Source organism: Leucoraja erinacea, chromosome 1, assembly GCF_028641065.1.
Source record: "Leucoraja erinacea ecotype New England chromosome 1, Leri_hhj_1, whole genome shotgun sequence".
In the NCBI taxonomy this organism is placed as follows: domain Eukaryota; kingdom Metazoa; phylum Chordata; class Chondrichthyes; order Rajiformes; family Rajidae; genus Leucoraja; species Leucoraja erinaceus.
The window spans coordinates 160,200,759-160,214,653 of record NC_073377.1 but is presented as its reverse complement, the minus strand read 5'-3'; the positions used below and the strand labels follow the sequence as shown (position 1 = coordinate 160,214,653).

Below are 13,895 nucleotides of genomic sequence, written 5' to 3'. Positions count from 1 at the left end.
TAACATATGTGGTTGTGAAAGATACATATTTTAAATTAATCTGAAGAAGGGTCTCGACCCGAAATCTTCAACACCTATTCCTTCGCTCCATAGATGCTGCCTCACCCGCTGAGTTTCTCCAGCATTTTTGTCTACCATATTTGAAATATGTTATTTTTTATATATCGCTCTACAATAACAAACATTTTCCTGAAGTTTTGACAAACTAATGCTTAAACCCAAGCCAAGGTACTGAACAAAATAAACAGTTCCTCAGTAGACACCTATGTTGGCAGCTTGTATACAGACACACAGAGACGATTATTTTTATTGAACCACAGAGAATATTTTAATAAGTTATCTTGCTCTTCAGGAGAAACTTCTCTGCTTATTTATAAATACCAATAACCCTCATTTATGGAGAAGCATCAGGATGCAATAAAAATATTTTCATTTTATAAACCCAGAACTACTTAAGACTTGTATATTTAAATATTTTTTATAATCCTATTGTTTTTCAAATTTTTTTCCTGATATAATCTCAAGGTAACTTCAACACCAACAATAAATTCTCTCTCAAATTCTGCCAACACGGCACTTTTTTTTTTTATCATACAGAAACAATATCAGGCCAGCCACATTAAATTCATGCCTTTGTTTGTGGTTGTTACTTTTCTGCTGCAAATAGTCATTCTCAACTTTTGTATCATATTTGCCTAAAAATTGTCATGAAATGCTACATGTGATTTAAAGTTGATTAAAAAAAAAGATAATATCAATCAAGTGAACAGATTGATTTTTTTTTTAGCGTCTTAAAAGGCAGACAGTCTCATTATCCACACATTTGCTCTTTGGTGTTTTATTTATGCCATGTAATGTTGCAGACTGTTAATGTTAGAAGATTTGCATCGTAGATGTGCACATTTTAATTTCACAAACTGCCAGATGTATGTGGATTTGTTATTTAAATATACTCAAAAATACAATACCCATCTTTAAATATTTAAAATATTTTGTCCCCCGAACAATTCATGTACATCTTGCATAGAGAAACAATTATACTTGTGCCTATTCCAAAAATAAGGTGACTACATTTAAAAAACAGTAGTTGAATCGCATAAAAGTTCCACGGTTTTTTCTCATTTTGTTGAGATAAAATAGTTCCACTCTTTCCCCATTCCTGCTATCCCGTTCCGTTTTGAGTTAAGGCATGGTAGAAATATATTTTGTTTTGGAAAAAAAAAGTTAAAAAGAAAATGCTTCATATGTATTAAACATTTCTTCAACCGAATTAACTATTCTTCACAGTCCGCAAGAGCAGAATGAGATAAGATGGAATGTTCTTGTGCAATTGCTGCAAGTTCCTTAAGAAATTCAGTGAAGATAACTGCGGCGTTGATTGCACTTTTCACACCGGAAGGCATCACTGTCTTGCTGAAACTATTCAAAAGTTGTTGTGGATTTTGGGCACTACTTGGTGTCTTATATTCACTTTCTGCAAAAGTTTTTCAAGGAAAACAAAAATACAAAAGTCAGTTACAATGATTATTTTTCATATTCTACAATTCTCATGTTATTTTTTATATTTTAGATATACAGAATAGAAACAGAACTTTGGTCTCACTGAGTCCTCGTCGAATACCTAGAACCTGTTCACATTAGTTGTATATCATCCCCTTTTCCATCCACTTCCTACACACCAGGGGCAATTTAAAGAGGCAAATTAACCTGCAGGTTTTTGAGATGTTGCAGGAGCCAGTGCACCTGGAGGAAAGCCACTATGTCACAGGGAGAACATGCAAACTCCACACAAGATCAGGATCGAACCATGCCTGGTGCTGTGAGGAGTTAGCTCTACGAGCTGTACGCTGTGCTGCCCCATGTTTACTCATTTATCGTATTCTCACATGACAGCTAATTAAAATTTTCATATTTATGAAAATCAATATTAAAATGGGGAAAATACAATGACTAAAGCCTTGTGTAACTCACCATTTAGGAACTAAATGATTTCACAATTTATACATCAGGCTTTCTGGATTCATATTACAGTTCTTCCCTGCCAATTGAGGTTTTCTTCCAACCATATTTTTCCCTAAATTTGCATTGGACTTCAAAACAAAATATTTCCCTGTGCAAATGGTTACATGACTGGTAGTGGTGGACCAGCTGGTCATAACAATCAATGAGGTGCCTAGCTTTATAAACACGGTATATCTGTGCTAGTATTATCCTTGATGTTGATGCAGTTTTTCTAGCGCATTAGAAGCAGGTGCAGCATCAACTGAGTGTGACTGCCACAGAGGACCAGAGTCAGAATGTGGCAATTAGAAGGGATGGTCTCTCTTTAATTCTCAGTCTCAGAGGTCAAGGTGGTCAATAGCAGCCATCAGAAACGATAGGAAATGCAAGAATCATGGGGTCCTGCACAAACCATTATTTGACACTAGATTAGTGAGGGTGATTGGTGAATCGGTGCAATCCACAGCATGGCACTGTGGGACAATGGCATGTGCAGGGGGAACAGAGAAGGTTATTAAAGCAATATTCATGGGGGGTTCTGCAGGGGGCATACAGGTACTATCCATTTGGCATAGTTATGTCCCTGTCCCACTTAGGAAACCTGAACGGAAACCCCCCCCAAGGTTTCCGTGCGGTTCCCGGAGGTTGCAGGTGGTTGCCAGAGGTTGCAGGTAGTGGAAGCAGGTAGGGAGACTGACAAAAACCTCCGGGAACCGCACGGAAACCTTGGGTGGGGCTCAAAGTCTCCAGAGGTTTCTGTTCAGGTTTCCTAAGTGGGACAGGGGCATTACCGCACAATGCTGGGGAAAGAAAAACAGTTAAAAGATGTTTTGAGGGAAGAGCTAGAAATTAAGGTGCATGACACAACCAAAATATGGAACGTTAAATGATTGAGGACCTACAGTCAGATTTTTAGGAATTACTGAGGAAGTTTATAAAATAGCACTAAAATGCTAGTATTCTCCAGTTAAGTCTCCACCACATTCACTTGCAAAGTTGGGGGGAAATGTGATTCAGACTGGATGGCTTGAGACACTTGGAGGGGCATGTTCAAGCCAGATGAGGTTGCACTTTAATGGGAATAAGGCATGTCGGTGTGGGGAGATTGTCTGGAAGGGTTTTAATTAGTTTGGTTTGGGGATTACAAATTGTAATAGAAGAGGATTAAGATGCTTAAAGTGTGCGACATAGTAATGAAGCATTAGCACCACGTTGAACAGGAGAAGGCAAAACAACATCAAATACAATAAATATATAATACACCCAGCGTGAATAAGATTGGTGCAAAAGTACAAATAGGATTCCACAATTTGAACACCAGTTTAATTATAGAAGTTGTGGCAGTAACTGAAATGTGGCTCAAGAAACAAGACTGAGCACTTAATATTCCAGCAGAAAAATCAAAGAAAGAAAAGGGGATGTGTGGCTGTATGAATTAGAATTTGGAAAGTTGTTGCCCATGAGGGATAGAGAGAGTACCAAGGAGATTTACTAGAATGTTGCCGTGTGGATGCACAAACAAAATATTCCACAGACTATCAAGGGAGAGAGAGAGAGAGGAGCAAATCTGCAGGGATATTATAATAATACCAAGAATTGAAAGGTTATGTAATTGATTGAAATAATGTTAAAGGGCAAAGAAGAGGAGAATCTGTTCAGGAGAATTTAATAGTTCAGTATGTTTCTGACCCAACGAGGAACAAAGCATTGTTAGACACAAAAAAACTGGAGTAACTCAGCGAGTCAGGCAGCATCTGCTGTGTATTTTTATATTAAAGTGCTGTATTGTACTTCCGGTGGTGCTGGTGTCAGCAGCCTCCACCTACAGCCTTTTTGTTTTTTTGTTTATTTAGTTATGTAAAAGTGTGTTTTTTTTTGGTGTTTTATATGGATGGGAAGGGGCACGGTGCGGGGTTATGGTCTCCTTCAGCCACTTCCTGGTGAGGAGGCGACTATTATGTGAGTCGGCGTCCTCGCCCCCCCCCCCCCCGAGATGGCAGCTGTTTACCTGCCTGTATTGGCGCGGTCTTTTATATGGGATCGACCGGAGCTCCAGCAGCGCGGATTCAGCGCTGGAACACGCGGGGCTGGCGATGCCTTAAAGTTATGGTCGCCGTCTGGAGCCCGGAGTGCTGGACCTGCTGCACCAACATCAAGGAGCTGCGGTTTGCGGAGCTCCCAACGTGGGTGGCGCTGATGGACAGCGCGGGGTCCTGTGACTCTGCCCGGCTCGGCCTGTGGACTCAGGAGCTGCAGACTCCGGCAGCGGGAGGCGGCTGATCAGGAGGTCCAGGCCGCTGAGGAGGAGGATGCTCACCGTCGGGGTTCGGCGTCGGCGTTCCACCAGCCCGGCGTGAGGACCTGAACATCGGGACTGCAGGTGCTCGGAAGGCCCCGACCACGGAGGGGAGGCTGGCTGGACTATGGTGCCATCCTCACCTTGGTGCCATTTATGTTATGTTGTGTCGTGGACTTTCTGTGTTGGTGCTTTTATTTAATTCAATTTCAATTTTATTTTTAATGTTTTATTATTTATTTATTTATTTGTTTATTTTTTATGATTTTTTTTTATGATACTGCCTGTAAGGGAAATTCATTTTGTTGTCTCAATTTGAGACAATGACAATAAATTTGAATACAATACAATCTGCTGTCTACATCACCACCAGCTACTGCTGTTCCTTCCTATGCACACAAGGAACAAAGCATTATTAGGTTTTGCCAAGCAGACCAAACCTCAAAGGGGAGCAGTAATCAACCAATCCTAAACTTTAATAAGAGACAGGCAAGGAGAAATCTAAGGTACAACTTCTTAACCGGAGTGGGGTTAACTTCAATGGGATGCAGAAAGATCTGCTGGGGATGACATGAATGCAGCAGAACTCTATGAGCAGGTAGTCACATTCCCACTCCAGACAGACAGATCAAGGAATCAGAATACCCTGAGTAACAAAGGGAATGGCAAAGATGGTATGAAACATGCCAGGTGAATCACTCCAGACTAAATATAATGAGGAGAAAAGAATAAAAAGTGAAGGGAGACATAAAAGCTGGAGATGCTCCATAGATGCTGCCTCACCCGCTGAGTTTCTCCAGCTTTTTTGTCTACCTTCGAATTTTCCTTCTACCTTCGATTTTTCCAGTTCTATCTTAAAGAATAAAAAATGAAGTGAGAATGCAAGACCATAGCAGTTAGCATAAAAGAGAGCGGAAATGTCTTCTACTAGTGCAACAGTAGGTGAGCAGTAAGAGAAGGGTTGAGGCTGATCAGGGGTACGAGGCTGTAAATCTATTCATGAAGGCAAATGTCACAGCTGGAATGTTAAATGAGATACTCTGTGTCAATCTTTACAAAGAATTGTATGTTGCCTGTAGATGCAGTGGAGAGAAGATAACAGTGAAAATGGAGGGGATTAAATATGAGGTTCATGTTTTAGAAGGCCTGGCTCTTGCTAGAAGTAAACAAGTGACCTGGATGCGATGAAACCTTTTATACTGAGGAAATGTGGTATTGTGGTTGGAGAATACCCGACTATATTCGTATTCTATGTAAATATAGGAAAGGTGACACATTGACTGGTACATGGGTAGGAACGTTTTAGAGGGATATGGGCCAAATGCAGGCTAATGGGAGTAGTTTAAATGGAACATCTTGGTAAGTTGGGGTGAAAGGCTGTATGACTACACCTGGAAAATGGCAGGTTTAAAATCTTTCTTCAAAAAGGAGAAATAAGTACATGCTGGCAGACAAAAGTGCTGGAGAAACTCAGCGGGTGCAGCAGCATCTATGGAGCGAAGGAAATAGGCAACGTTTCGGACCGAAAGAAGGGTTTCGGCCCGAAACGTTGCCTATTTCCTTCGCTCCATAGATGCTGCTGCACCCGCTGAGTTTCTCCAGCATTTTTGTCTACCTTCGATTTTCCAGCATCTGCAGTTCCTTCTTAAACAATAAGTACATGCTGGGCCAGTTAATTTAACCTGTTGTGCATGAGATTATAAAAACAAGGTGGAGGGAAAAACAAAGTTTGAGTAGTTCAAGTTAATACATAAAAGCCAGCATGTACTTTTTAGAAGCAAATTATTTTTGACTAACCTGATCGAATATTTTGTTGTGTTAACAAGATGGTTAATGAAGGGGCTGCAGTAGATGTTAGCGGTTGATAAAGCCTAACGCAACAGGGTGGTTAGAAAAATTGAATCCAGTGTCATTAAAAGTTCAAAAGCAGCAGGATTAATAATGGGCACAAAGGCAGAAAGAATAGAGTTGCAGTAAATTGTTGCAGTTGTATAGGGCTCTGGTGAGAACACATCTGGATTATTGTGTACAGTTTGGGTCTCCTAATTTGTGGAAGGACATCCTTGTGATTGAGGCAGTGCAGCCTAGGTTCGCGAGATTGATCCCTGGGATGGCGGGACTGTCATATGAGGAAAGATTGAAAAGACTAGGCTTCTATTCACTGGAGTTTAGAAGGATGAGGAGGGATCTTATAGAAACATATAAAATTATAAAAGGACTGGACAAGCTAGATGCAGGAAAAATGTTCCCAATGTTGGGCGAGTCCAGAACCAGGGGCCACAGTCTTAGAATAAAGGAGAGGTCATTTAAGGCTGAGGTGAGAAAAAACGTTTTCACCCAGAGAGTTGTGAATTTATGGAATTCCCTGCCACAGAGGGCAGTGGAGGCTAAATCACTGGATGGATTTAAGAGAGAGTTAGATAGAGCTCTAGTGGCTAGTGGAGTCAAGGGGATATGGGGAGAAGGCAGGCACGGGTTATTGATAGGGGACGATCAGCCATGATCACAATGAATGGCGGTGCTGGCTCGAATGGCCGAATGACCTCCTCCTGCACCTATTTTCTATGTTTATATTTCTATTGTTATTTTTCTGAACACAGTTTGGTAGATGGTGGTGTTGCCATGGCTTTATGCTAGGACCATGGCTCCTTTTGAAATGTATTGTTGACTTAGACAAGGGTGTGCAAGTAACATAGAGCTTGGAAGTACAGTGAACATGAAGAGGACAGTAATATACTACAAAATAAGACTCGGCTGGCAGATTGGGCAGACTAGTGGCAGGGATGAAGGATTTCTGCTATAAAATTAAGACAGGAGATGAGGTTCTCCTTGAAGCAGAATGCCTCCTCGGGAACATTTGATAGAGATACTTGATCATAACTGATTTAGGTAGATACAATAGAAGATGTTATCATTATAGAATGGTCTAAAGACCAAGAGGTTCAAGGTAGATGTGAATATTTGTTTTACTAGATGGGAAATGGTTATGATCTAGGACTCATTACCTTACAACGATGGAAATAATTAATCATGGCTTTCAAAAGGATACTGGATAAGAGCTTGATAAGAATCATTTTTGCAGGGCTATTGGGGAAAAGCAGGGCAATGGAATTGACAGGATTGCTCAGCTGTGAGCGGGCATAAATGGGCTGAATGATTTTCAATCCGGAATGGTTCCATGATTCTACCCAAAGTGAAGCCATTTTGGTTAAAAGAAACTAATCTTTTTGGTTAACTTTTGGTTAAAAAAAATCTTGAGAAGCATATCATAACCAAGAGAAAATAAGGGTTTTGCAAATACAACAAAGAAACTGCAAATGGTTCCAGAGTGTTAAAGAAAGAACTGCAGATGCTGGAAAATCGAAGGTACACAAAATTGCTGGAGAAACTCAGCGGGTGCAGCAGCATCTACGGAGCGAAGGAGATAGGCAACGTTTCGGGCCGAAACCCTTCTTCTACACGTGGACATTATTACAATCATTAAATATAAAATAATATATTTTTTAATTCCTACCAGCATGGTCATTCAATGCTTTTACAATAACTTGTTTAAAGACAATCTTTTGTTACTTCATAAATCTGTAATATGTTCCTTGAATCCAATAATTAAATCCTGAATATTGGAGAACTGCGCTTTGTGCAATTTCAAGTCTAATTGATAGTGATTTCTTAAAATAAATACATTAAGAGATGGGGGCAAATAGTTAGAAAGTAGGGTATGAGCAAGGGGGTGGTGCAATAGCCCTCAGAAAGCCAGCAAAGCCACATTGGACTAAATGGCAGCCTCCCATGCTTTGAAAGATTTTGATTTCGTAACTGTAAACTTGAACAAGGTTTTCAATGTTACCTTTGTCGGCTGGTTCTTTTTGTGACGAAGGGGTTCCAACCCGAGTGAGCAGATGTTCATGAGAATGGGTTAAAAATGAGGCGAAGTTTTCCCTTGTGGATGCAACGTGCTCAATACTATTTTTTACAGATGCCAGCACCTATTGTAAAGACAAAAAAACTAATAATCAAAAATGTCTCACGTTTCTTACATTTGATAAAGAAATGGTGGTTCAATCTAAACAGTTTTCACTTTATTTTCCTTTGCATCTTTTTTTACCAAATAATTAGAAGTGGGCCATTTGGCCCCTCAATTCAATGTTGCCATTAAATAAGAATAAAGCTCAACTCTGCTTCCCCATCTACTCATAGAAACATAGAAACATAGAAATTAGGTGCAGGAGTAGGCCATTCGGCCCTTCGAGCCTGCACCGCCATTCAATATGATCATGGCTGATCATCCAACTCAGTATCCCGTACCTGCCTTCTCTCCATACCCCCTGATCCCCTTAGCCACAAGGGCCACATCTAACTCCCTCTTAAATATAGCCAATGAACTGGCCTCAACTACCCTCTGTGGCAGAGAGTTCCAGAGATTCACCACTCTCTGTGTGAAAAAAGTTCTTCTCATCTCTCGGTTTTAAAGGATTTCCCCCTTATCCTTAAGCTGTGACCCCTTGTCCTGGACTTCCCTAACATCGGGAACAATCTTCCTGCATCTAGCCTGTCCAACCCCTTAAGAATTTTGTAAGTTTATTGCAAGCTCATTGCAACCTTTCAATACAACAACAATACAATCAGTTTTATTCGTCACATTGCACCTAAAGTGCAAGTGAAATGAATTTGCCAGCAGCGGTACAATGAAAAAGAACACACAAAAAACACAATAAAAATTCAACACAAACATCCACCACAGCATTCATCACTGTGGTGGAAGGCACAACATTTGGCCAGTCCTCCTCCATTTCCCCCCGTGGTCAGGACCTCAACCCTCCGCAGCCATCGCTGCGAGCGTCCAGATGGTAAAAGTCCTTTCATTACCGTGCGTGTCAAGAATCTATCCACCTCAGCTTTAAAAATATATTTTAATACACTTTTTCCACTGTAAGGGCAGTCCAGAGATTCACAACCCTCTGAGTGATATTTTCCCCTTATTTGGTTTGTACAGGCAACCTTGTATTTAAAGATAGCAACCAAGGAGCATAACCTCCCTGTTCTTGTATTCGATTCCCCTCGCAATAAATAAATGAACATTATGTTAGCTTTCCCAATAACCTGCTGCACCTGGGCACTGGCAGGAGGACTATCAGCTCATTTACATTCTCTTCCTATTTAAAGAATACACTTCTCCTCAATGATCATATTACGAGGACTTGTTTTCAATTCATAATGAATATGAATTCAGAAACTTTGCCTGAAAAGTCGGTTTGTCAAGGAGGAATCTCTACAGGTGCACAGTGGAGAGCATGCTGACCGGTTGCATCGTGGCTTCGTTCGGCAAATTGAGCGCCCAGGAGAGGAAAAGACTACAAAAAGTAGGAAACACTGCCCAGTCCATCATCGGCTCTGACCTTCCTTCCTTCCATCGAGGGGATTTATCGCAGTCGCTGCCTCAAAAAGGCTGGCAGGATCAGCAAAGACCCACACACTCATCTCCCTGCTACCTTCAGGTAGAAGGTACAGGAGCCTGAAGACTGCAACAACCAGGTTCAGGAATAGCTACTTCCCCACAACCATCAGGCTACTAAACATGACTCGGACAAAACTCTGATTATTAATAACCCATTATCTGTTATTTGGACTTTATCAGTTTATTTATTCATGTGTGTATATATTTATATTATGGTATATGGACACACTGATCTGTTTTGTAGTCAATGCCTATTATGTTCTGTGTGCTGAAGCAAAGCAAGAATTTCATTGACCTATACAGGGACACATGACAAGCTTGAAGTTGAAAATGTTAAATATAACAGCGTTGACATGCAAACACATGCCAACATCTCAATTTGACTGTGCTGAATAGATTCTGCAATTCGGAGAGTTTTCCTTGCAGTAAACAATTGAATAAGGAAGTATTGTGTTCCCTTGCCAGCTAGAGCAGCGGAGTTGCTTCGTGAATTTTTAACTTATGCTGAATTAGCCAAGCAGCAAGGGAAGTGAGTGAACTAGTACCGCATAGGGTGAGGTAGCCTATCAGTACCAGTAGTGGGCTTGGGGAGCACATCCCCTAAGACCAACACAGAAGCCGATTGTAATATTAAGTGCATTGTGTGGCTTGCCTGACACAATGCTGACAAAGGCACAGAAAGGGAAGATCCACCACTAACTTCTCGTCTGACTTCCCACGGAACCAGGGATGCATTGTTTCAGGTCTGTAAAATGGTGCTGACCTTCCTGCCAGGTGGCTGCAACATTGTCACGGTGCAACAGCTGGTGCAACGGGTCTCTGCTTCCTTGAATCCACAGGCAGGACCCATCCAGTCTCAATGGAGTCTCTGGCTGCAGATTGGTGTTAGAAACTTAGAAACATAGAAAATAGGAGGAGGCCATTCAGTCCTTCGAGCTAGCACCGCCATTCATTGTGATCATGGCCGACCGTCCCCTATCAATAACCCGTGCCTGCCTTCTCCCCATATCCCTTGACTCCACTAGCCCCTAGAGCTCTATCTAACTCTCTCTTAAATCCATCCAGTGACTTGGCCTCCACTGCCCTCTGTGGCAGGGAATTCCACAAATTCACAACTCTCTGGGTGAAAAAGTTTTTTTCTCACCTCAGCCTTAAATGACCTCCCCTTTATTCTAAGACTGTGGCCCCTGGTTCTGGACTCGCCCAACATTGGGAATATTTTTCCTGCGTCTAGCTTGTCCAGTCCTTTTATAATTGTATATGTTTCTATAAGATACCCCCTCATCCTTCTAAACTCCAGTGAATACAAGCCTAGTCTTATCAATCTTTCCTCATATGACAGTCCCGCCATCCCAGGGATCAATCTCGTGAACCTACGCTGCACTGCCTCAATCACAAGGATGTCCTTCCTCAAATTAGGAGAGCAAGACTGTACACAATACTCCAGATGTGGTCTCACCAGAGCCCTATACAACTGCAGAAAACCTCTTTACTCCTATACTGAATTCCTCGTGTTATAAAGGCCAACATTCCATTAGCTTTCTTCACTCCACAATAGAAACCTAACACACCGTGGGAACTTCGTTGCTTGCAGAGGACAGAGTATGTTAAACAAACACATCGATGCAGGTGTAGAGGCTGATGTGGAATCTAGGTCACAGCAGACACACACACCACATTATACAATTTCTAATGGAGCATGAATCTGTTGTCATTTCTCAGAATATCACCATTCTTCCCCTCACTGTGGTTCTCAGGTAATGCCAAGTAAAGTTGAGTGTGTTGCCATATGCTCAAGTATGATAAGGTGCAGGTACAGTCATAATCTTGCTAGCAGCCACATCATGGGGACATAGACTCAAGACAACTTAAAAACATAAATTATACATGTTCTACAGGATAGTGCAAAGAAAGATTGTGCAAAAAAAAAAGATAGTAGTGCAAAATACACAATTAGGACATGCCCATGTCAGTGCAAGAGTTGGTTTGCAGTGTTCCTTTGAAGGCATAGAATTTGGTTTGTGCAGGTCGGCCCATGAACTGATGGTCGTGAGAAAGTAGCTATTCTTGAACTGGCTGGTGTCATAAGATCATAAGCGATAGGAGCAGAATTAGGCCATTCGGCCCATCAAGTCTACACCGCCATTCAATTATGGCTGGTCTATCTCTCCCTCCTAACCCCATTCTCCTGCCCTCTCCCCATAACCCCTGGCACCCGTACTAATCAAGAATCTATCTATCTCTGCCTTAAATATATCCACTGACTTGGCCTCCACAGCCATCCGTGGCAAAGAATTACACAGATTCACCACCCTCTGACTAAAGAAATTCCTCCTCATCTCCTGCCCAAAAGAACGTCCTTTAATTCTGAGTCTGTGACCTCTAGTCCTAGACTCTCCCATTAGTGGAAACATCCTCTCCACATCCACTCTATCCAAGCCTTTCGCTATTCCGTATGTTTCAATGAGGTTCCCCCTCATTCTTCTAAACTCCAGCGAGTGCAGGCCCAGTGCCGACACACACGCTCGTCGTATGTTAACCCACTTATTCCTGGGATCATTCTTGTAAACCTCCTCCGGACCCTCTCCAGAGGCAGCACATCCTTCCTCAGATGTGGTGCCCAGAATCGCACAAAAGGATGGGACTTCAAGATTCATTGTCTCTTGCCAGGTGGTAGCAGTGAGATGAGGGTAAGGCCCAGATAGTGGGGGTCAGTGATGACTGTTACCACTTATTGAGATGGCAGCTCACATATAAATGCTTTCAATGGCGGGGAGAGCTAAGCCCGTATGGACCGGTCTGAGTCCACCACTTTCTGCAGCTTTTGCATTGGAATTGTTGCACTAGGGCCATGACAACCAGTCAGGATACTTTCTCCAGATAGATCTGTAGACGTTTGTTAGCTTATTAGGTGACATGCCAAATCTCTTTAAACTTCTAAGAATGTACAGGCTTTGGTGTTTCTTCTTTAGGACTATATCTATGTGCTGGGCCCTAAACAGGCCATCTGAGATGTTAACTCTCGGGAATTTAAAGCTGTCCTCTCCATAGCAGAGCCTCCAATGAAAGCTTCACGCAGTCTCCCAACTTCCTCTTTCTGAGGTCAAACATAGAAACATAGAAAATAGGTGTAGGAGTAGGCCATTCGGCCCTTCGAGCCTGCACTGCCATTCAATATGATCATGGCTGATCATCCAACTCAGTATCCAGTACCTGCCTTCTCTCCATACCCCCCGATCCCCTTAGCCACAAGGGCCACATCTAACTCCCTCTTAAATATAGCCAATGAACCGGCCTCAACTACCTTTTGTGGCAGAGAATTCCAGGGATTCACCACTCTGTGTGAAAAAATGTTTGTCTCATCTCGGTCCTAAAAGACTTCCAACTTATCCTTAAACTGTGACCCCTTGTTCCGGACTTCCCCAACATCGGGAACAATCTTCCTGCATCTTTTAAGAATTTTGTAAGTTTCTATAAGATCCCCCCTCAATCTTCTAAATTCTAGCGAGTACAAGCCGAGTCTATCCAGTCTTTCTTCATATGAAAGTGGTGACATCCCAGGAATCAGTCTGGTGAACCTTCTCTGTACTCCCTCTATGGCAAGAATGTCTTTCCTCAGATTTCCTCAATGATCTGTTCCTTGTTCTTGTTGACCTTGAGCAGGAGATTGTTTTTGCAGCACCACTCAATCAGGTGTCCGAACTCTCTCCTGTACGCAGATTCATCACCACTAGTGATTCCGTTAAGAGCAGAGATGTCTTCTGCAAATGTATAGATAGCGTTGGAGTTGGGCTTAACCATGCAGTCATGGGTGTAAAGGATGCTGAGCTGGTGATTAAGCAACTTGAGGGGCACCTGTGTAGATGGCCAGTGAAGATGAGGTGTTGTTACTGATCTGCACTGATTGAAATCTGCCAATGAGGGAAGTGGAGGAATCAGTTGTAAAAGGAGGTACGGGGGGCCGGGTCTTGGAGCTAATGTCCTGAATCTGTGCTCCACTCTCAGCCTCTGCAAGTTACTGCAACAGCTTCAGTTCATCCAGGCCATGTTCTGCTCATGATCATCCATCACAACCATTTGCAACCAAAGGCTGCAGACGTCCACAGGCCACTCTGCAGCAGGAAGAAGTCTTACAAGGCTCGG

The 13,895-nt window shown here is 42.2% G+C and overlaps 1 protein-coding gene across 1 annotated transcript in view; it reads right to left on the bottom strand.

The window, feature by feature from the left end:
• Positions 1-81: 81 nt before the first annotated feature.
• The window catches only part of fhip1aa (FHF complex subunit HOOK interacting protein 1Aa), a 197,060-nt gene continuing 183,246 nt past the window's right edge, over positions 82-13,895 (bottom strand). Inside the window, exons 11-12 of the mRNA XM_055646739.1 lie at positions 8,145-8,283; positions 82-1,474 (exon numbers count right to left, since the gene is read on the bottom strand). Of these exons, the coding sequence (XP_055502714.1) occupies positions 1,275-1,474; positions 8,145-8,283 (339 nt within the window). The 3' untranslated portion in view covers positions 82-1,274. The remainder of the gene's footprint in view (positions 1,475-8,144; positions 8,284-13,895) is intronic.